The 24,175-nt window shown below is 45.7% G+C and overlaps 1 protein-coding gene across 1 annotated transcript in view; it reads right to left on the bottom strand.

Annotated features, from left to right (window-relative positions):
• STX5 (syntaxin 5) overlaps window positions 1-22,620 on the bottom strand; it is a 32,647-nt gene extending 10,027 nt beyond the window's left edge. Inside the window, exons 1-3 of the mRNA XM_073605318.1 lie at window positions 22,476-22,620; window positions 3,258-3,469; window positions 624-694 (exon numbers count right to left, since the gene is read on the bottom strand). Of these exons, the coding sequence (XP_073461419.1) occupies window positions 624-694; window positions 3,258-3,455 (269 nt within the window). The 5' untranslated portion in view covers window positions 3,456-3,469; window positions 22,476-22,620. The remainder of the gene's footprint in view (window positions 1-623; window positions 695-3,257; window positions 3,470-22,475) is intronic.
• Window positions 22,621-24,175: the final 1,555 nt, after the last annotated feature.

Here is a 24,175-nt window from a genome sequence, read left to right as displayed (position 1 = left end):
CGAGAAAACAGATTCTGCTGCATGTAATCTGTTGGCGCTCGTCCTCGTCCCCCCCCCCCCAGTCCCATCCAAGGTTGCAGATGGGTATCAATCAGGCTGCACTGATGGAAATAGTAAGTCTGCATTCCTGGCAATGGGGGTGCTGCATTCCTGGCAATAGTAAGGTATGGCAACGGTGGGGCTGCATTCATGGCAATGGTGGGGCTGCAGATGGGCACTGACCCTTATTTTGCTTCACAGTCCTGTTTTTTTCCTGAAACTTCCCTCTTAAAGTGAAGGTGCGTGTTATAAACTGATAAATACGGTATAGCCAAACAACACGCCCAAGCTCATCTCCTCAAGACACATGGCCACAAAGGCAAGAGAATTCTTGTTGGGCAGTGTATTAGTGCTCGGACAAACACTATTAGACCAAATTTTAATGGTTCAAAGAATGTCAGGCAAAATGGTCGGCCCACACGCACATTCACTTCATCAAATCTGGCCCTATTTCAAAAAAGTTTAGACACTCCTGCATTATACAATAGATAGAGAAAAATCAGTAAAAGAATTAAAAAAATAAATAAATAAAATATGGTACTTATGAGCAGAGAAGGAAAAATAGAGCAAAATAGGTTTCTTACTTGGCCATTAGAGTAAATTCACTTCTCTGTTTCACAGCATTGAGAGAAGGGTTGGACAGCTGAACACCATTCTGCAAAGTATAAATCAGATCATCAGCGTGAAAATGACATTGTCAGGTAATCATTGCTCTACCTAAATGTATTTCTATGTATTAGTTATTGTCAAATGTGAGCTATGTGGCCACATCCAGCAGACCTTTGTTTGCACATCCTAAGCATTACCCCAACACATACAGTGAGGGGAAAAAAAAAAAAAAAAAGTATTTGATCCCTGCTGATTTTGTACGTTTGCCCATTGACAAAGAAATAATCAGTCTATAACTTTAATGGTAGGTTTATTTTAACAGTGAAAGACAGAACAACAAAAATATCCAGAAAAAACGCATTTTAAAAAAAAGTTATAAATCAATTTGCATTTTAACCACTTCAGCCCAGGAAGATTTTACCCCCTTCCTGACCAGAGCACTTTTTACAATTTGGCACTGCGTCGCTTTAACTGACAATTGCGCAGTCATGTAATGCTGTGCCCAAACAAATTTTGCGTCCTTTTTTTCCCACAAATAGAGCTTTCTTTTGGTGGTATTTGATCACCTCTGCGGTTTTTATTTTTTGCGCTATAAACAAAAAAAAGAGCAACAGTTTTCAAAAATAAAAAACAATATTTTTTACTTTTTGCTATAATAAAGTTCCCCAAAAATGTTTCTGAAAAACAAATTTCTTCATCAGTTTAGGCCAATATATATTCTTCTACATTTTTTTTTTACCAAAAATAATGCAATAAACGTATATTGATTGGTGTGGTCGAAAGTTATAGCGTCTACAAACTTTGGGAAAGACATATGACATTTTTTTTTACCTGCAAAAAAAAGAAAAGTGCATTTATTATTTTTTTCTTTATTTATAACTTTTTTGAAATGCGTTTTTCTGGATATTTTTGTTGTTTTTCTCTCACTGTTAAAATAAATCTACCATTAAAATTATGGACATATCATTTCTCAGTGAGCAAACATACAAAATCAGCAGGGGATCAAATACTTTTTTCCCTCTCTGTATACCCACTGGCCTCAGATGATACACAGAGATGAAACAAATCCTCATACGTAAGTTGTACATGCTTGTCTGCAGCCCTCTCTCCTCTACATCCGTTAAAGGTCTAGAATCTACAGAGCTGCCTGAGCGTTCAGAAAAAAAGGAGGCGGAGGTGAAGTTACACTCTCCAGAGCTCAGTGAGAAGAACTCCGAGAGCTGATTGGAATGTCCTGTGTGGAGCTGAGGCTGTCAATCAGCTGAAGCTCCCTTCCCTGTCACCTTTTTTCTCTTGGTGTCAGGAACACACACACACACACACACACACACCAAAACAGGCAGGAATGGAAAGACAACCACCCCATACTTGTGCAGCAATCTCTGAAAACAGTAGGACAAGCAGACTTCTCCACAAGGACACTCAGCAGTGTTACTAAAATCTGACTGCAGGGCCTGCTTGACTGATCCAGGACATTAAGCTAAGGTGCTTGCTCCCACCAATTGCATTGGGAAGAAGGTCTTAGCAGTCCTAAAACAGCAGGCCGATCCATCAAATGCAGGGAGATACGCACAACATAAATTAGATACGAAACAATCCCTTTTATACCCAAGTCGACTGTGGTAACCCAAAAAACAGCCTTTCCCAACTGTAGGGATTCTGAAGCAGAAACAATCAGGATGGTTGGGAGGGATGTAGAGACAACCACTGCTGGGAATGATTCCAGTGCACACTTAGAATCTCTAATGGACAGAATTGTAAAATAGCTGTACACCAATAGCAAGGAATTCCCCAGGGACTTGGGGGAGGCCACAGCCCCACCTGACAGAGCTCAGAATACCTTTTATTGTAAGCGGTCCCAGGTTCCAGATTACAGGCATTAGTTCCACCTGGGGATAATGGGTAAATGCCCATACAGCCATTAGGGGGGTATGGACTTAAGTCACCCATAATGGCGGGACTGTCCTGTCGCTTTTTGTTTCTTTTAGAAAACACGTTGCACCATGTAGCAGTAAGCAACTAATGTGAGGCAAGTATCCACAAACCAGGCATCTGATGCTGATGAGAGTTTTAGGAGGGCACAGAGGACCAAACCTAGATCCACTTGGTTCTCCAAAAGCAGGAGCAGCAGTGCAATGGTAAATCGTGGGTATGAAAATGCAGAGCATGTTTGCAGCACTCCACCTAGTGGATGACATCAGCACTTGACCGCTTAATCCTTACTGTGGCGAAAATTGCAGGGCATTTAAAAATGGTGTAGCTGTTGCAGCAGCTCAATCAACCTTTTTCACTAAGTGAGCTTTAAAAGACAGGGTCAAACCAAAGAATATACAATGGCTCTGGACCCAAAAATGCACTCTTAATTAACAACATGTACAAAGGTCTACAAAGTACTACCATGCATAAAAGGAAACCATCAAAAAAATGAAGCACAACGGCAAAGGGTTACACGAGGGCTGGGGGCTTTGTCCAAAACTCCTGTAGGCAGCAGCATGTCACCCAAATGTCCCAGAATTTCTACATTCCTTTGTCCATTAAAGAAAGATAAATGTAATATTTTATGGGAAACAAAACATTTTTCTGTGTTTTACACACTTTATTATGCTAACCTGGCGTCCGCGGAGGGATTTGCAAGCAGATATGAACTCGGCAGTGCGGTCCCGGCAGGACATCACGTCAGTTGGAGGAGGAAGTACAGGTGGAGAGAAAACTTGAGTCGTAGTGGAGGGCAGGACTTGAGTCTGAGGGGGTCCCACGTAAACTCCGTTATCAGTGTTGCGGGAGCCGTGGCGTTTACGAGTGTTCATGAGTCCTGGGCCAGCTGAAAGATAAACCAAGATTAATCCATGCAAACAATCTAAATTTGAAGTGTAATGTATGCATATTTAATCCACCCCCCTTCCCAGAATCTGGGCTAGATTACCGAAGACACTTTTTAAATCGACCTTCTCTAACTTGAAAGGAATAAACGATTAATGGTTTGTGGACGGGCACCTGCCCACCCATCATTATCGACATGTATTTGAATGTCCTCAATGTAACATACTTGCTCTACACATGCCATGTAATCATTTAATGTAAGTTTATATTACTCACCCCCTTTATTTTCTACTAACTTCAAATGGTCTGATATCTCCTTATCTAGATGTCCAAAAATAGTATGACATGCATAGTTTTCTTTTTGTGATTTGTTATGTTGCTGTATATGCACTTGTTTCAATAAAGATCTTATTTTTTCAACTTGAAATTATAAGAGCTCATTAAATTATAACATCAGTATTGAACCAGGTGTGTGTCTCAAACATCTCAGACACTTTCTATACAATGCCCAACTAATTCATTCCAAAGGTGTTCTATTGGGTTGAGGTCAGGACTCCGTAGGCCAGTTAAGTTTCTCCACCCCAAACTCACTCATCCATGTCTTTATGAAGTGGAGGTAGGAGACTGCTCTGTACAATGCCATTCCACAAAGCAGGCAAGTATAACATCTACTTTATTTGGGGGGGGGGGGGGGGGGGGGCACTTTAAGACTTGTTATAGAAGCAAATATTTTTATTGGATCTTATGAGGTTCAGACAGACATACTGAGAAACCTGATTTTGTAACAGGATGGAAAATTATTCTCAGCAGTATACTGTTGACAAGAGATGGTCGCAACACAAACAACTGCACACAGTGGTGAGAGATGTAAGTGGCAGTTGGAGTAATATAGGAGATTTTATATGAACAGAGGCATTTTAACAGTACTTCCACAAGGTAACTAATATTGCACTCAAAATCCCTGTTTGTTAATGCCAGTTACCCCTACAGGGGTCTAAAACTGGCAGCCCTCCAGCTGTTGCGAAGCTACAAGTCCCATCATGCCCCCATCCTGTGGGAGTCATTCTTGTAACTCTCAGCCTTGCAATGCCTCATGGGACATGTCGTTTCGCAACAGCTGGATGGCCACCAGTTTGAGACCCCTGCCTTATAACAATGAGAGAAAAGTCATATCTACAGCTGTATGTAATCAATAGCTCTTTAAAGAGGTAAACCCTGCAAGACAAAGGCATAATGAGCTAATATGCATCGCATACTAGCTCGTTATGACATACTTACCTTAGAACAATGCCCTGGATCGGTGTCGGCCCTCCGAGTACAGCGTAGACATCTTCCACCGGAGTTACTTCCAGGTTCACCGCTCTAGCGCTGTGATTGGCCAGAGCCGCGACTACGTCACTCCCATGCGCGCGGCAGCCGCCGGTCACGGCATGACTCCTGAAGAAACGGCACCAGCGGCCCGTTTCTTCAGTGCGCACGCAAAGATGTTGGCAGCAGCACATATACTGAATATCTCCTAAACTGTGCAAGTTAAGGAGATATTCAAGGTACCTACAGGTAAGCCTTGTTATAGGCTTTGCTTTAGGTAAAAAAGTGGTGCAACAGGGTTTACAACCACTTTAAAATGATGTGCTAGCTCAGTTGTCTGAATTGGCCTTTAAGTGAAATACAGTAACAAATGCAGGCAGGCCATACATGGGTTGAATGCCAAACCAATTTTCTTTCAAAATCAGAATTTTTGTGTGGCTTGTAATCCGATGGTGCCACCATTGATTTTGAAATTTGACCAACCAAACCTTTAATTTCACCTTATGTTGCTACAGAAAAGATTGTTCGTGGCCACGACTCTTCTTTTCTTGCACTCAGGTCCATTTCTTTTTCGATTATATTTCTCACATGATTCTCCCATCATTGATTCGAAAATCATTTGTTTTTCAAAAAATTTCCAAAACGTTCGATCACTCAAATTCAAAGCCGCATGAAAATCGACCGTTCCTGCGGCCCACTATAGGTGCGAAATTCAAACAAAAATTCTTTGATGAGATTTTCTAAAGAAAATTCTTTTAGAATTCGATTCATGTATGGCCTGCATAAATCTTAATATAATACAATACAAATAACACCTGCGTCTTTGGGATGCTAATGACAAGCTGCTACCTTTGGTGTCAAAGTTAAAAAGTGATATATATATATATATATATATATATATATATATATATTTATTATTTGCTAATAAAAATGCTTAACCATAAAGTGTCTCTGTGTATTAATTCTAAGGAAAAATGCTCAAATCCATAAAGTGCTTACAAATACGATATGAATCACACAAAGTGTAAAAGAAAAGAAAAAAAAAAAAAAAAAAAAAAGCGTCCATGAAGCAATGGTTTCAGCTGTGCGCCACTTAAATGTAAATGTTATAATTCTACTAAAATAAGACAATAAAATTACAAAAATGGTTAATTCTAAAAATTCCAATGCGCTCCACCCGAAATATTCAGGTTTTTTTTTCCCATCCACAGTCAATAGTCACACCACTGCTGTACTTCCATGTGAAGGAGCAAAAAAGTTCCAATGTGCTCCACGTGACACTGAGTCCTCATGCACACGGACGTTTTTACAGCTGCTTTTTTGAGCTTTTTTTGCAGCTTAAAAATGCCTATGTTAGTCTATGGCTTCATGCCCACCTAGGCGTTTTTGAGCTGCAAGTGGCATAGGCGTTTTTAAGCTGTAAAAAAAAACCCAGGACCAGTGGGTTCTGAGAGACGTTTTTCAGCTGTAAAAACGCTCTAACGCTGAAAAACGCTCAAAAACGTCATTCACCAACGTTTAACGTTTTTGATCCATTGAAAAAAAAAAAAAAAAACGCTAAAAAACGCTAATGCGGAAAACCGCTCAAGAACGCTATTGCAAAAACGCTGAAAAAAGCTGAAAAAAGTTTAAAAAAAAAATCACTGCAAAGATACTGGCGTTTTCATAACGTTATTTTAACAGCCTGTGTGCATGAGGGCTGAACATTCAATTTTGTTTTTTAATTTATTTTATATTGTGGAGGGAGTAATGTTCAGTTTCTGGTGGAGCACATTGGGGGAAAAAATTGGGGGTTTCAAATTCAAGTTAGAAAAGTGTTTTTTTTGACAATTTAGAAACTGGCCTTTCCAACTGACGTTTGAAATTATAACCAGTAAATATTGGGTTCTTTGTAGGGATGCACCGAAATTTCAGCCGCCAAAACATATCGGCCGAAAATGGCCTTTTCGCCAATTTGCAGAAAGAGAAATTTGCTGATAATGGCACCGAAAGAAGGGGCAGGGCCACCCCGCCGGGTGCTGCACATGTTTCATCCCGACGCTCCCCTCAGAGTCTCCCCTCCCTCCTCCTCCTCTTCTCACTCCTGTCATACACAGCCTCCCCAGTGCCTGGTAATGCATGTCACGCTGTGTGTCAGAGCTGGATCTGAATCACCATGCAGCCAATGCAACGATGTCCCGCCTCCTAAACCACCTCTTGTGATAGACGGCACTCTGATCCAATGCTAGGAATCATTGTGTCATAGGAGGCCGGACATGGTTAAATCGGCTGTATGGCGATTCAGATCCAGCTCAGACATAGCATTACCAGGCGTTGGCGGGCTGCACAACATGGGCACTGGCGGGCTGCACAACATGGGCACTGGCGGGCTGCACAACATGGGCACTGGCGGGCTGCTGCATCTGATGGGCACACGCATTGGTGAGGCTGCATGGCATGGGCACTGGCGGGCTGCTGCATCTGATGGGCACGTGCATTGGTGAGGCTACATATGGGCACGTGCATTGGTGAGGCTACATATGGACACGGGCATTGGTGAGGCTACATATGGACACGGGCACTGGTGAGGCTGCATGACCGGCACAGACAGGCTGCTGCATCTGATGGGCACAGACACTGGCGAGGCTGCATGAAGGGCACAGGCAGGCTGCTGCAACTGACTGCTAAGCTGCATCTGACAGGCACTGGTGAGGCTGCATTGATCTCCTGTACCGTGTCCTCCGTACCGGACCATCTCCTGTACCGTGTCCTCCGTACCGGACCATCTCCTGTACCGTGTCCTCCGTATCGGACCATCTCCTGTACCGTGTCCTCCGTATCGGACCATCTCCTGTACCGTGTCCTCCGTATCGGACCATCTCCTGTACCGTGTCCTCCGTATCGGACCATCTCCTGTACCGTGTCCTCCGTATCGGACCATCTCCTGTACCGTGTCCTCCGTATCGGACCATCTCCTGTACCGTGTCCTCCGTATCGGACCATCTCCTGTACCGTGTCCTCCGTATCGGACCATCTCCTGTACCGTGTCCTCCGTATCGGACCATCTCCTGTACCGTGTCCTCCGTATCGGACCATCTCCTGTACCGTGTCCTCCGTATCGGACCATCTCCTGTACCGTGTCCTCCGTATCGGACCATCTCCTGTACCGTGTCCTCCGTATCGGACCATCTCCTGTACCGTGTCCTCCGTATCGGACCATCTCCTGTACCGTGTCCTCCGTATCGGACCATCTCCTGTACCGTGTCCTCCGTATCGGACCATCTCCTGTACCGTGTCCTCCGTATCGGACCATCTCCTGTACCGTGTCCTCCGTATCGGACCATCTCCTGTACCGTGTCCTCCGTATCGGACCATCTCCTGTACCGTGTCCTCCGTATCGGACCATCTCCTGTACCGTGTCCTCCGTATCGGACCATCTCCTGTACCGTGTCCTCCGTATCGGACCATCTCCTGTACCGTGTCCTCCGTATCGGACCATCTCCTGTACCGTGTCCTCCGTATCGGACCATCTCCTGTACCGTGTCCTCCGTATCGGACCATCTCCTGTACCGTGTCCTCCGTATCGGACCATCTCCTGTACCGTGTCCTCCGTATCGGACCATCTCCTGTACCGTGTCCTCCGTATCGGACCATCTCCTGTACCGTGTCCTCCGTATCGGACCATCTCCTGTACCGTGTCCTCCGTATCGGACCATCTCCTGTACCGTGTCCTCCGTATCGGACCATCTCCTGTACCGTGTCCTCCGTATCGGACCATCTCCTGTACCGTGTCCTCCGTATCGGACCATCTCCTGTACCGTGTCCTCCGTATCGGACCATCTCCTGTACCGTGTCCTCCGTATCGGACCATCTCCTGTACCGTGTCCTCCGTATCGGACCATCTCCTGTACCGTGTCCTCCGTATCGGACCATCTCCTGTACCGTGTCCTCCGTATCGGACCATCTCCTGTACCGTGTCCTCCGTATCGGACCATCTCCTGTACCGTGTCCTCCGTATCGGACCATCTCCTGTACCGTGTCCTCCGTATCGGACCATCTCCTGTACCGTGTCCTCCGTATCGGACCATCTCCTGTACCGTGTCCTCCGTATCGGACCATCTCCTGTACCGTGTCCTCCGTATCGGACCATCTCCTGTACCGTGTCCTCCGTATCGGACCATCTCCTGTACCGTGTCCTCCGTATCGGACCATCTCCTGTACCGTGTCCTCCGTATCGGACCATCTCCTGTACCGTGTCCTCCGTATCGGACCATCTCCTGTACCGTGTCCTCCGTATCGGACCATCTCCTGTACCGTGTCCTCCGTATCGGACCATCTCCTGTACCGTGTCCTCCGTATCGGACCATCTCCTGTACCGTGTCCTCCGTATCGGACCATCTCCTGTACCGTGTCCTCCGTATCGGACCATCTCCTGTACCGTGTCCTCCGTATCGGACCATCTCCTGTACCGTGTCCTCCGTATCGGACCATCTCCTGTACCGTGTCCTCCGTATCGGACCATCTCCTGTACCGTGTCCTCCGTATCGGACCATCTCCTGTACCGTGTCCTCCGTATCGGACCATCTCCTGTACCGTGTCCTCCGTATCGGACCATCTCCTGTACCGTGTCCTCCGTATCGGACCATCTCCTGTACCGTGTCCTCCGTATCGGACCATCTCCTGTACCGTGTCCTCCGTATCGGACCATCTCCTGTACCGTGTCCTCCGTATCGGACCATCTCCTGTACCGTGTCCTCCGTATCGGACCATCTCCTGTACCGTGTCCTCCGTATCGGACCATCTCCTGTACCGTGTCCTCCGTATCGGACCATCTCCTGTACCGTGTCCTCCGTATCGGACCATCTCCTGTACCGTGTCCTCAGTATCGGACCATCTCCTGTACCGTGTCCTCAGTATCGGACCATCTCCTGTACCGTGTCCTCAGTATCGGACCATCTCCTGTACCGTGTCCTCAGTATCGGACCATCTCCTGTACCGTGTCCTCAGTATCGGACCATCTCCTGTACCGTGTCCTCAGTATCGGACCATCTCCTGTACCGTGTCCTCAGTATCGGACCATCTCCTGTACCGTGTCCTCAGTATCGGACCATCTCCTGTACCGTGTCCTCAGTATCGGACCATCTCCTGTACCGTGTCCTCAGTATCGGACCATCTCCTGTACCGTGTCCTCAGTATCGGACCATCTCCTGTACCGTGTCCTCAGTATCGGACCATCTCCTGTACCGTGTCCTCAGTATCGGACCATCTCCTGTACCGTGTCCTCAGTATCGGACCATCTCCTGTACCGTGTCCTCAGTATCGGACCATCTCCTGTACCGTGTCCTCAGTATCGGACCATCTCCTGTACCGTGTCCTCAGTATCGGACCATCTCCTGTACCGTGTCCTCAGTATCGGACCATCTCCTGTACCGTGTCCTCAGTATCGGACCATCTCCTGTACCGTGTCCTCAGTATCGGACCATCTCCTGTACCGTGTCCTCAGTATCGGACCATCTCCTGTACCGTGTCCTCAGTATCGGACCATCTCCTGTACCGTGTCCTCAGTATCGGACCATCTCCTGTACCGTGTCCTCAGTATCGGACCATCTCCTGTACCGTGTCCTCAGTATCGGACCATCTCCTGTACCGTGTCCTCAGTATCGGACCATCTCCTGTACCGTGTCCTCAGTATCGGACCATCTCCTGTACCGTGTCCTCAGTATCGGACCATCTCCTGTACCGTGTCCTCAGTATCGGACCATCTCCTGTACCGTGTCCTCAGTATCGGACCATCTCCTGTACCGTGTCCTCAGTATCGGACCATCTCCTGTACCGTGTCCTCAGTATCGGACCATCTCCTGTACCGTGTCCTCAGTATCGGACCATCTCCTGTACCGTGTCCTCAGTATCGGACCATCTCCTGTACCGTGTCCTCAGTATCGGACCATCTCCTGTACCGTGTCCTCAGTATCGGACCATCTCCTGTACCGTGTCCTCAGTATCGGACCATCTCCTGTACCGTGTCCTCAGTATCGGACCATCTCCTGTACCGTGTCCTCAGTATCGGACCATCTCCTGTACCGTGTCCTCAGTATCGGACCATCTCCTGTACCGTGTCCTCAGTATCGGACCATCTCCTGTACCGTGTCCTCAGTATCGGACCATCTCCTGTACCGTGTCCTCAGTATCGGACCATCTCCTGTACCGTGTCCTCAGTATCGGACCATCTCCTGTACCGTGTCCTCAGTATCGGACCATCTCCTGTACCGTGTCCTCAGTATCGGACCATCTCCTGTACCGTGTCCTCAGTATCGGACCATCTCCTGTACCGTGTCCTCAGTATCGGACCATCTCCTGTACCGTGTCCTCAGTATCGGACCATCTCCTGTACCGTGTCCTCAGTATCGGACCATCTCCTGTACCGTGTCCTCAGTATCGGACCATCTCCTGTACCGTGTCCTCAGTATCGGACCATCTCCTGTACCGTGTCCTCAGTATCGGACCATCTCCTGTACCGTGTCCTCAGTATCGGACCATCTCCTGTACCGTGTCCTCAGTATCGGACCATCTCCTGTACCGTGTCCTCAGTATCGGACCATCTCCTGTACCGTGTCCTCAGTATCGGACCATCTCCTGTACCGTGTCCTCAGTATCGGACCATCTCCTGTACCGTGTCCTCAGTATCGGACCATCTCCTGTACCGTGTCCTCAGTATCGGACCATCTCCTGTACCGTGTCCTCAGTATCGGACCATCTCCTGTACCGTGTCCTCAGTATCGGACCATCTCCTGTACCGTGTCCTCAGTATCGGACCATCTCCTGTACCGTGTCCTCAGTATCGGACCATCTCCTGTACCGTGTCCTCAGTATCGGACCATCTCCTGTACCGTGTCCTCAGTATCGGACCATCTCCTGTACCGTGTCCTCAGTATCGGACCATCTCCTGTACCGTGTCCTCAGTATCGGACCATCTCCTGTACCGTGTCCTCAGTATCGGACCATCTCCTGTACCGTGTCCTCAGTATCGGACCATCTCCTGTACCGTGTCCTCAGTATCGGACCATCTCCTGTACCGTGTCCCCAGTCTCTGACCATCTCCTGTACCGTGTCCCCAGTCTCTGACCATCTCCTGTACCGTGTCCTCAGTATCTGACCATCTCCTGTACCGTGTCCTCAGTATCTGACCATCTCCTGTACCATGTCCCCAGTCTCTGACCATCTCCTGTATAAAAATATATTTTTAAAAACAGTTACTTTGGTTATCGATGCTGTTTCGGTATCAGTTTTCAGCCTAGTGTATTTTTCATTTTCAGTATCAGTTTCGGCACTAAAAAACCCATTCGGTGCATCCCTAGTTCTTTGGCAATACTATACAGTAGTATACAGTAACTAAAATGCATCGAAAACAAACATTTAATGTATTGCAGATTACCAGTCCTTAGATTTGGCAACTACATTCGTTTTATCCTTTTATTTTCATCTAAAATGATTCTGCCACTAACAAAGTTACTGTCCTAAGAAAAAAAAAAAGGACCAATTTCCTGTATTTATGTCTTGTCTCTCTAGAACAGCAAGAGTTAAAGCCCAAATCTGAGATGAAACGGTGCAGGTTATTTATTTATTTTGAGTGGGGGGGGGGGGGGGGGGCCTAAAGAGGATGTACTACTTAGCTTAACCACTGCTCCAGTGCTGTCCCCCGCCGGTGCTTCTGCCACCTCCTATCCTCAGTGTGCCACCATAGAAAGCTACTTCCTAATGTGACACACCTGCAGGCTCGATTCCGAGCCACATTGCCTGTGTCTATTGACTCAGCCAGGCTCAGCCCCACCCCCCAACTCACTCCACACAGGGTATGATTAATAGCAGCGGAAGCAAATGGCTCCCGCTGCTGTCTCTGAGCCAGTGAGGAAAGAGACTGCAGCTCTGCTGCTCTTGGGCACAGTGATGGATAAAGATCAGGTTCAAGTAAGTATTTAGGGGGGCTGGGGGAGGAAATCTGAAAAGGTTTTTTACCTTGATGCAGAGAATGCATTAACCACTTTTTTTTTATATTTTGTTATAAATTTTTGCAAACAGGTAATTTTTCTTCTTCGTTAATGTACGCTGATGAGGTGGCGGTGATGGGCACTGATTGGGCACTGATTGATGGCAGCACTGCTAGGTGGCACTGATTTGTGGCACTTGTGGGCATTGTTGGTGGCACTTGTGGGCACTGGCAGGTGGCAATGACAAATGGCACTTGGAGGCACAGATGAGGCATCTGTGCCTCCTTCCTCTTCGGGACCGATGTCCCTTTCACATAAGCCTGTGATCGGCTTTTTTTTCCTCCTCACGCTCTCAGCGTGAGGAGAAAACGAAACCGATCACCGAGTTTTGTTTACATCATGTGATCAGCTGTCATTGGCTGACAGCTGATCACATGGTAAGGGGCTGGGACCAGCCCCTTACTCGGATCTGTGATCATCCGAGTCTTCGTGACTCGGTGATCACAGCGTGCGCGCGGTGCGCGTGCACAGGGGAGGACGTCCCATGACGGCCTCCCGGAGATTGAGATCCGTGCTGTAGCCGTCATTCGGCTATGGCCCGGACCTCAAGTGGTTAAAGGTAAAAAAAACTTTAGCCCTTACAATCACTTAAAGTGGTTGTAAATGCAAAAAAACTCCCCCCCAAAAAAAGACAACCTGCAAGACAAAGGCATAATGAGCTAGTATGTATTGCATACTAGCTCATTATGAAATACTTAATTTAGAACGATGCTGTTGCAGCAGTCCCCATACACAACTGTGATTGGCAACATATCTCCGGAATGTTACTTCTGGGTTTGCTGTGATTGGCCAGAGCCACCATGACATCACTACCGCGCATGCGTGCAAGAGCCGCCGGTCACGGCACAGCAGCTGAAGAAAGGGCACGTACGAGCCATTTATTCAGTGCGCATGTGCCGATGACTGACATGTGTACACACACACACTATTGGAAAATCTGACAACAGACTGCAGTCCGCGGTAAATTGATAAGCCTGCCATCCAACATTTGTCCGCGGAAAATCCGACAACAATTGTCCAATGGAGCATACAAACGGTCGGATTTTAGGCCAACAGTCTGTCAACACACAATTCCCGTCGGAAAATCAGATCGTGTGCACAAGGCTTTAAAGATTGCTGTTCATAAGTGCAAACCATCCAACTTGAAGGAGCTGGAGCAGTTTTGCAAGGAGGAATGGGCAAAAATCCCAGTGGTAAAATGTGGCAAGCTCACACAGACTTATCCATAGCGACTTGGAGCTGTGATAGCTGCAAAAGGTGGCTCTACAAAGTTTTGACTTTAGGGAGGTGAATAGTTTTGCACATTGACTTTTTCTGTTATTTTGTCCTATTTGTTGTTTGCTTCACAAGAAAAGAAAAAAAAAAAAAATCTTCAAAGTTGTGGGCATGTTCTGTAAATTAAATGATGTGTATCCTCAAACAATCCATGTTAATTCCAGGTTGGCAACAAAACACGAAAAATGCCAAGGGGGGGGGGTGAATACTTCTGCAAGGCACTGTATACAGTATATTGTACATTCACATTAGTCCCTTAACCTCAAGAAGCTAACAATCTAAGGCAGGGGTGTCAAACTAAATTTTATTGTGGGACACATCAGCAGTATGGTTTCCCTCAAAAGGCAGGTTGTACCCTGGGGTGTGCTATGTACACAGCGTGGAGTTCAGGGGTGCGCTACATACAGAGTGCAGCATTCAGGGGTGCACTATACACAGTGTGCACCCCAACCCCCCCTAACGCTTCCTCACATCTCTCTCCCCTACCTGGCCCAGCTCAAGTACCTTCCTGTGCAGGTGGCTCTGCCTCGCAGAGGAGATCATTCTCTTTCAGATTTTGGATATCTGTCCTCGCCATGAGTGCGTGCAGAGTGTTAGTTCCAGGAACCACTGAGAGCAAATCGGTCCCATGTAAACACAGAAGGATATTTTGTTTACAAGTGAAAGTGGGGAGGAGGAACAGAGGGTGAGAGCCGGTAGTGGCAGAATAGATAAGAGAGGAATGCCGCTCGCTAAGCCTCTGGACCTTAACAGGTGCCCCCCGCCCTACTGTGAACTTTCAGGTGCTGGCTCTGCACAAGTCTGTAGAAACAAGAAGGTGCTGGACTGCCGCACTCCTACAAAAGGCATCTTTATTGTGAAAAATAAGATGAAATCCAACATACAGTCAAATCAAAACGTGGACAAAGCAGGGATCAATGGCTAACGCGTTTCACATCGTTTGTGCTTACTCATAGCTGTAAGTTTTGTCCACGTTTGATTTGACTGTATGTTGTATTCTATCTTATTTTTCACAATTAAGATGCCTTTTCTACAGAGTGCGGCAGTCCAGGACCTTCTTGTTTCTACAGACTTGTGCCAGGACCTTCTCGTTTCTACAGTGGCAGAATGGAGTTCTGCCATGTTGCAGCTGCAAAACTGGGTGCAAGGGCCACATGACAAGGCCTGGAGGGCTGGATTCGGCCTGCGGGCCTTGTGTTGTAATCTAATAATCCTAACTCACATTCATACATACACATACTAGGGCCAATTTAGACAGGAGCCAATTAACCTACCAGCACATCTTTGGAATGTGAGAGGAAACCCATGCAGGCACAGGGAGAACATGCAAAGTTTACAGGTAGTGTCGTGTTTGGGATTTTTTTTTATTTTGCCTGTATGTGTCCTTCAAAAAACAAGACTGAATGTTCACTTTGCCAGCTTCATTTGTTCACTAAACTAATAAATAAGATGAAGCTGTGCTCACTTCAATAAACCTAATAGGTACTAGCCAAAAACCCAAATTCTTAGTTTTTTCCTGCAAGCTACTGGCGATTCAGGTTTTTACTATCCTTCACTTTGCTACAGCCTCTATTCTTTCAGTAAATTAACCCCACTGGTTTAACAAAAGCTAGCAGCTGTGTAGTGTGTAAATCTAGCAGACTGAATATAGATGTGATCAGATGTATAAGTAAATCTTCACTCTGCAAAGCCTTTAATAAATAAATGTTGCTAATCTGACATGTCATAACTGAGAAAAACATATGACTGGCTGATTCACCCCTAATACATTTTCTAGCAGGGGATAGAACGATACAGTGTTACTGAAGATGCAGCCATATACTATCATTTCACAGCCACAAATAAATGAGGTCATCAAGGTATATAAACAAGAAGCTTCATGGGAAGTTAAGCAGCATTATAAATTCCAATAAGGGGAACACCAACTCCCAAAATATAGAACAGAACAGTCAATAGTATCCTTACCGTAAAAAAAAAACAAAAACACACACAACACTACCATGACTTTCACTAGGTCAGCAGTAACTTCATGGACATACATTCATTTTGGCAGGGCACTGTCAATTGTGGCCCCTCTTGATGCCAATGGTAGAGTAATAGATAAGTTGTGCCTTCATCAACGGCATACGTAGTCCACTCTGAAAACTGGCGATTTGTGAATTTTATGTTGCTGCTCAAATATATTCCAGTGCAACAACTGTATGCACTGAGATTCCTATGCTATTCTACTCCACACAAAGGAATCTCTGACAATATTCCCTCAGAGATTGTTGCTTATTAAAGTGTATGTGAAGGATTAGAGAACCCCCATCAGGTTTTTATTGCTGTCTGTGTCCCCACTGGCGACTTCACCCTCTATTTTTTCTATTGACCATTGTTCCAGTCGCTGAAAGGAAGAAAATTAAATTAAAGTTTTGAGTTGTCACCAGAACACACATAGTGGGGAAATCTTCCTATGTGGACACAAGTTCCAGAAACTGTCAAAGGAGATTTCCCTAATTTACCAGATGGTTCTTTTCATCGCTTGTTTCATTCTCAAGACTGAAAGCAAAAGAAAATCTCTCCATTGAAAAACAAGCAAAAAAAAAAAAAGTTTCAGCTTTAGATCTACTTTACAGGGGATAAAGATAAATCCCTCATCTGCAACTGATTGCTGTAATAAAAAAATAAAAAAAAAAAAAATCCCTAAACACGATGCCCCTTTTTACTAAGGTGGTTGAAAATTCTCAGAGAAAAGAAAAAAAAAAACAACCTTCAGGACAAAGGCATAATGAGCAGTATGCATCGCATACTAGCTCTTTATGAAATACTTCCCTAAGAACGAAGGCGATGCAGCGGTCCTCGTACACCGCTGTGACCGGCAGCATGTCTCCCGGATTTCTTTCTGGGTTTACAGGCTCCGGCACTGTGATTGGCAGCAGCTGCGATGACGTCTGGAGCGATGACATCACGGCACAGCTACTGAAGAAACGGCATGAGCGAGCAGTTTCTTCAGTGCGCATGTGTCGGTGACGTTGTCGCATGAGGATACAGTAAATATCTCCTAAACGATGCAAGTTTAGGAGATATTTACAGTACCTACAGGTAAGCCTTATACAGTTTACAACCACTTTAAAGTGGAACTAAACTCAATGATTTACTTCCCAAAATAGTTACGTTTAAGACATGCCTCCAATGATCACTGTACAGTTACTAGTGTGTCTAGGTGAGCTCTAAACTAAACTGTCAAGCCATTAGATGACCAGTGGCATAGCTCACATGTGCAGCACCATGGCAACTGCAGACCATAGGCTAAGCACTCTCCCTGTTTGACAAAGTTTCTCTAACTTTTTTTGAGACATTGCCGATCCCTATTTCTGTCCTCACACCTTAAACTTCAATCCACCTTGCTTCTTTTGCTTCCGCAGGATCAAGGAGGCCTTCCTTTCCTGAATGTTGCTAAATACTATCTGGCTGCTCAGCTGCACTCCCTTGCCTCTTGGTATACCCTGCATGCATAACACCACTGGACAGAGGTTGAGAAACTGTGGTTAGCGCCTGCCCATCCTAAAGCCCCATACACACAATCAGAAAATTGTATGAAAAATACAAATTTTGGAGCGATCGTACGATAATCGGATCGTTAGTACAGAGTTTGAGAGCCATTCAGGACAGTTCATCCGATATTATTTGATCGGACATGCACAAAAAAAATTTTCGTACGATTTTCATTTAATCAGTACATTTGTCTTTCGAAAATGCAATACAAATACACTACAACACTTCCGAATTTTTATTTTGTTGTACGAGAATATTCATGGCTTTAGTAAACTCTTCATGTCCGATCTGAGATTAGTGTTAAAAAAAAAACGGATGATCATTCGTCTGATAATCTCATTTTGTGTACCAAGCATTACTCTAATCTATAGAGAATGATGCCACGTTTGTTACTTCCCACTTGTTGGAACCTATGACTCTCTGGCAAACCTTATGGAGACGTGCTAAGCAGCCATACTCCCTTACCTCCGATGCCTCAATAGCAACCTCCTTTTTATTTACACCCAACATCCCAGATAGTTTGATCTCGCACATGTCCCACTTCTAGCAGGAAAATACACTGGTGTTAATTTACTAAAATGGGAGAATGCAAAATCAGGTGCAGCTCTGCATGGAAACCAATCTGCTTCAAGGTTTTTTTGTCAAAGCTTATTTGAAGAAGCTGAAGTTAGAATGTGATTGGTTTCCATGCAGAGCTGCACCAGGTTTTGCACTCGCAAGTTTTAGTAAATCAAGCCCATTGTTTCACTTTGGTCAGTTTAGAATATTGCACACTTTCTGGGGCCTACAGGACACCACTATGCACAATCCCTCATGAATAGCCCCCAATTCTCTAAATTGATGACATTTTAAAGGATATGTCTGGAAGGCACATTCTCCAAGGGTATGATTTCTTGATTCTATAGATTCCTTATCTCTATTCCCACTCTACCCATAGCTCAGTATGCTTATATGAGAAAGTGGGAGCAGATCTTGGGAAAAGAGCTGCCCCTGAAGACGTGGCAAGTAATCTGTTCTCGGGTGTCTAAAAGCTGGATCTGCACCCTATACAAAGGAAAACCAGTACAAAGTTAATTTAACTACCGTAGTATCAAACCCCACCTCTGCTCCACTCTTCTACCCCCCCCTATACTGATAGCCACTGTTGGTGATATAAACAGGTTCCACTTTAAGCTGCAGTCATGTGACACTTCAGGAGCCTTCTCCGTTTCGATTTACTTCCTGAATAGGTTTTTCTTAGGTGTCCACATCACTGCCTGTGTGACATGGACAACTTCCTATTAGAAATATAGCCACAGGGTTCTCAGAGAATCCAGAAAAGGGATGACAGAAGAGGGGATCTTTGGAGAATTAGGGGTCCCCCGCCCTTGGAAACAGTGGTAGCGTAGAACCTGGCCAAGAGACTTAGGTAAGTATAGTTGGCTTCACAAGGTAATGAAACAAAAAAGCCCGACAGGACAGGCGAGAGGGAGATAGGAAGGAGTTTTTGTCTAGAGAGGGGCTTTGAAGAATAAGTGCCCTCTGACCTAAAGTAAGCCTTCTCCCTTCCACAGATGCATACTTACCTTGATCCGATAGCCATAGCCTCACATGATTGTTTACATCAGTGGTTCTCAATCTCAGACCTCAAGTACCCCCAATGGGCCATGTTTTGGGAACTTACCTTAGATAAAATAGCTCTTATCAATACCATGTCATTGATATTGATTTAAAGCAGCTGTGTAAAGTAAAGAAAAACCTGAAAACATGGCCCGTTGGGAGTACTTGAGGATGGAGGTTGAGAACCACTTGTTTACATGCAGTATCACAAATATCACCATCCTGGCCATGTCAACACAACATACTGTATCCCCCAGACTTCTATGGGGCTGTGGTCTGAGGCTGGAGACGGAGGAGGAGGATCAGAGAAGACAAGTTCAAACAGCCTTTTTACACAAAGTGGATGATTAACCCCTTGTGTTCCACAGTGAGTATAACAAGGATGATATACTGCATATACAGACTGATTTTACTGTTGTGGGTTTAGTAACACTTTAAAGTGTCACACACGAGCAGTTAATAGTAAGGAGCAGTAAATAAGGTAGCAGCTTTTTGAAAACACGCAAGAACAAGTGCCTATGCTAGGGACAGAGGATTACGTCACCACAGAAAGGCGCTCTAAAGACTGCAGCATGGAATGCAGGATAAATGGTTGATGCGCACGTGACATCACTGGCTGAAATAAGCAGCGTCATCTCAGGAAAGGAACGGCTTAGAAAAATGTAAAAAGGTATACCCAAGAAGTATGCACAGTATGCATGCAGATGGGGCAAAGTAAGTAGACTGCTTCAAATCTGGGTTTTATTAGACCGGTTTGTGTGGCTGCTTCACATCTAATGGATCCAATGGTCAATAATCTCTGTTCACAGGGGTACAAGAATTCTATTTTCTCCTTCACTCATTGAAGGACAAAGCTGGATTCATTAGAATTAGGATACTCTGTAGTGACAGCATGAACTCCACATGTCTAATGAATCCAGCTGTATCTCTTAGTAACGTCAGAGATAAGAATCTTACATAGAAACACAGAAGAGTGATGGCAGAAAAAAGACCAAGTGGTCCATCAAACTTTTCTTTTTTTATTAAATTATATATATTTATTTTAATCCGAGTATGTCAATTTATGTTTGTTGCAAGCATGTTTGAATCCACTTACTGTTTCCCAACTCACTACCTCTGCTGGGAGTCTGATCCAAGCATCAACTACTCTTTCAGCAAAAACATACTAAGATTCTTCTTGATCTTGGCTTCATATTGAAAATACTGCCCCTCTGAACCCTATACAACTCCTTGATGTATTTTGAGGTTTCAATCACATCTCCCCTTTCCTTTCTTTCCTCCAGACTGTACATTTTAAAGCGGATGTAGAATCATTTTTTTTTTTTAAAACGAAAAGTCAGCAGTTACAAAAACTTTAGCTGCTGACTTAATAGGCATCTCACCTGTACCAGGATCCAGCGCTGTCCTCACCGCGCTTCAGTCCCCAGCATACTAACTGTGGGCAGCTGGCTGTGACGGATGTGTGAGCCACGATGTGCTATCTGAATGGTCCTTCAGCATGTCCCAGAAGGCTACAGGGGAAGGAGGGTGAGCTGAACTGCCGCTCAGATCGCTGCGGCGATCCTACTGAAAGTGGGGGAGTGGGTACCTGACAAAACCAGGTACCCGCTCCCCCCCAAAAAATAAAAATGAAGTGCCAAGTATGGAGGAGGAGGAGAAGGGCGGAACTACCCCTTTTGAGTGAAGTTCTACTTTAAAACAGAGCTCCACCCAAAAAGGGAAGCTCCACTTGTTTGCTTCCTAGCCCCCTCCGCTGACACATTTGGCACTTCACTTTTCAGGGGGGAGGGTACCTGTTACCACTTCTGGGTGACCTCACTGCAGCGAGGTCCCCAGAGAGTTCAGCCCCTCTCCTCCTTCCCCTGCCACCGGGCCATTCACAAAGTGCAGCATGCTTCTTGCATGCGCAATAAGGAATCAGCACAAGGCTTCACTGCCGGTTTCCCTTACAAGGAATGGCGGTGGAAGCACCCGAGAGTCGATTGAAAAATCAGCTGGGGTGCCAACATCACAGGATCCCTGGACAGGTGAGTGTCCTATCAATTTTAAGTCAGCAGCTACAAATACTTGTAGCTGCTGACTTTTAATTTTTTGGTGGGGAGGCTGGAGCTCCTCTAAGTTCCTGAAGTCTCTCCTGATACGTTTTATCCCTCAGACCCCCCCACTGGATCTGTTCTATCTTATCAATGTCTATTTGTAAGTAAGGTCTCTAGAACCCAACACAGTATTCTAAATAAAGTCTAAGGGACTCTTCATGCTGCCCTGCTATGCTCTGGCCATCTGCGGCGCTGTGTAATGCCGGTTTAACTGCGCTTCGCCATAGACTTCTATTCGGTCCCACAGTTTTGGTGCGTTTTCTGAAAGTACGTCAACAGTCCTGCATTCTGTGTCTTTGCTGCGATTTCCCAAAAATGCACCAAAACTGTCAGACATCATAGAAGTCTATAGGGGCAAAGCACAGCTAACCCGCTGGTACACAGCGCTACGGCCAAAGAGAAACAAGGCGGTGGGAAGCCATCCTAAAGATCTATACTGGTAACTAAAGATCTGTATAGAGGAACCAGGACCACCTTCCTCCAGCTGGTGACCCCTCTAATGATAACTAAAGATCTGCATAGGGGGAACCAGGACCACCTTCCTCCTGCTGGTGACCCCTCTAATGATAACTAAAGATCTGCATAGGGGGAACCAGGACCACCTTCCTCCTGCTGGTGACCCCTCTAATGATAACTAAAGATCTGCATAGGGGGAACCAGGACCACCTTCCTCCAGCTGGTGACCCCTCTAATGATAACTAAAGATCTGCATAGGGGGAACCAGGACCACCTTCCTCCTGCTGGTGACCCCCATCTCACAGGGAGTACAAACATTCCATGTGGTCACTATGAGGCCGGTAACCTCTTGGAATGGACACTGCCAGGTTGTCCTCCACAATGACAGGCAGGGAATGGGGGGAGGTGAGGAGACATTCCTCCTAGAGATCCCCAGGACACTCCTAGAATGAAGCTGATGATATACACTTTGGTGGGGGGAGGGGGTTACTAATAGCACATCAACAAGTAGGGGCACTGCAGTGATTCATGTGGAGTCACCACTGCTGACATCATAACACTAAGCCCTCCGAAGTGTCTCTGCCCACTCCAGGTAATGACGTCACCAGCCTAAATAACAACGACCCCCCTCGGAGACCTCACACCATGTCCATACGGAGTACGCGCTCCTCGCCACAAGTAACCAGCCCATTCTTCCATTACCGACACTTACTGTCCTTTCTGATCTGTCACAAATCCCTCCTGCTTCACCGGCCGCCTTTGCAATCCTCGTCCGTGCCGGGGGTTTCGCTGACGTCAGCGCCACGTACTCACGCGTCACTGGCTCCTAAGCGGCTGGCGGCGCAGGGTGATGACGTGTTGTTGAGGCGCTCATATGACAACCCGGAAGTGGGCAGAGACCAAATTGAGGCGATGAGAAAATCAGGTCTGTTTACTAAAGACCGGTGGAGCGTCGCCGTGTAATTAACAGTCATTCTTATGGCAAATAATCTTCTACATGGAGACTGCCATTAGCGAGTACTCACTGATCAATGGCAGGCTGACACGGCGGTACTCTTTCTCAGTACTTTGAACTATGACCCTGAACATGATTCATAGCTCCCAACTGTCCCTGATTTCAAGGGACTGTCCCTGATTTGGGACAAAGTCCCTCTGTCCCGATTTCCTCCTCATTTGCCCCTCACTTTGGTCTGATCTATATGGTTGTATATAAAATGCACTATCAAATATCAAAAATGTTTCCCAGTGCTAAACCTTTCATCCAATTTCTAAATTGCTGCATTTGTACATTCCAAAAGCCAATATAAAGGAATAGCAGTGGTAAAAATAAGCACTTGTACAATTCTCCTTTAAGAGGGCGTGGCAGGGGGTGTGTCCTATGCCTACATACTTTTGTTAATCAGCGTCCCTCATTCCCATTTTAGAAAGTTGGGAGGTATGCATGATTGTGTATGCCCTCATACCTACTGAAGATCAGGGTATTGAAGACACTGAGTGAGCATAACAGCCAGTCAGATTTCATTTTTAGATCAGCAATTGAAATTTCCATATTCCTCTTGTGCCAAGTTTACTTTAGCGTATACTAAAATTGGAACGATACAGAGAAGACTGGATATGTTTAATAGCAGAAAGTAAAAAATAATGTCTTATTTGTCTTTTTTTGTTTCTAGCGCAAAAAATAAAAACCGTGATCAAATACCACCAAAAGAAAGCTCTATTTGTGGGATGAAAAGGACATACATTTTATTTGGGTACAGCGTCGCACAGCCGCACAATTGTCAGTTAAATTAACGCAATGCCGTATCACAAAAAAATGGCCTGCTTATAAAGGGGGGTAAACATCCCAGGGCTGAAGTGGTTAAAGTGGATATAAACCTATAAAAAAAATGTTAATGAAGACTTCTACCTGGTACAGTAGAGGATATCAAGTCACCTGTGCATAGTCTTGCCACAAAGAGTTAATACAGCTCTGAGCAATCCTCTTGTCTTTTTTTTTGGTAAGATAAAAAAACAATACACAGATAAGTTTGTGTTCCCACATCCCCCAGTACTATGACTGACATCTGATTTCTTTATCTCATGAACACGCATGAGAACAGAGAGAGTGTTACGATTTCAGCTTCACATCTCTCCTCCTTTCTTCTCCAGCTCTCCCTGGATTGGCTGCTCCACACCTCAGCATGATTGGGCATGCTGAAGTCATGTGGTGCCTTTTCTGAGTTTTGTTTGGATGTTACTCATCATGGGGCATGATCCTCAAAATCAGCAGAAGATTGGTGTGACTGAGGAGGATTTACATGGTGTAGTCAGCTTCCAGAGCCAGCAGAAAGAGTAGGAGAGTGTAGAGGTGGGCGGGAAGTCTTGTGACATCATGACTCCGCCCACGGAGCTCCAGCAAAGAGACCCATCCAC

Source organism: Aquarana catesbeiana, linkage group LG11 (genome assembly GCF_042186555.1).
Source record: "Aquarana catesbeiana isolate 2022-GZ linkage group LG11, ASM4218655v1, whole genome shotgun sequence".
Classification (NCBI taxonomy): domain Eukaryota; kingdom Metazoa; phylum Chordata; class Amphibia; order Anura; family Ranidae; genus Aquarana; species Aquarana catesbeiana.
This window is presented reverse-complemented; position numbering and strand designations above follow the sequence as displayed.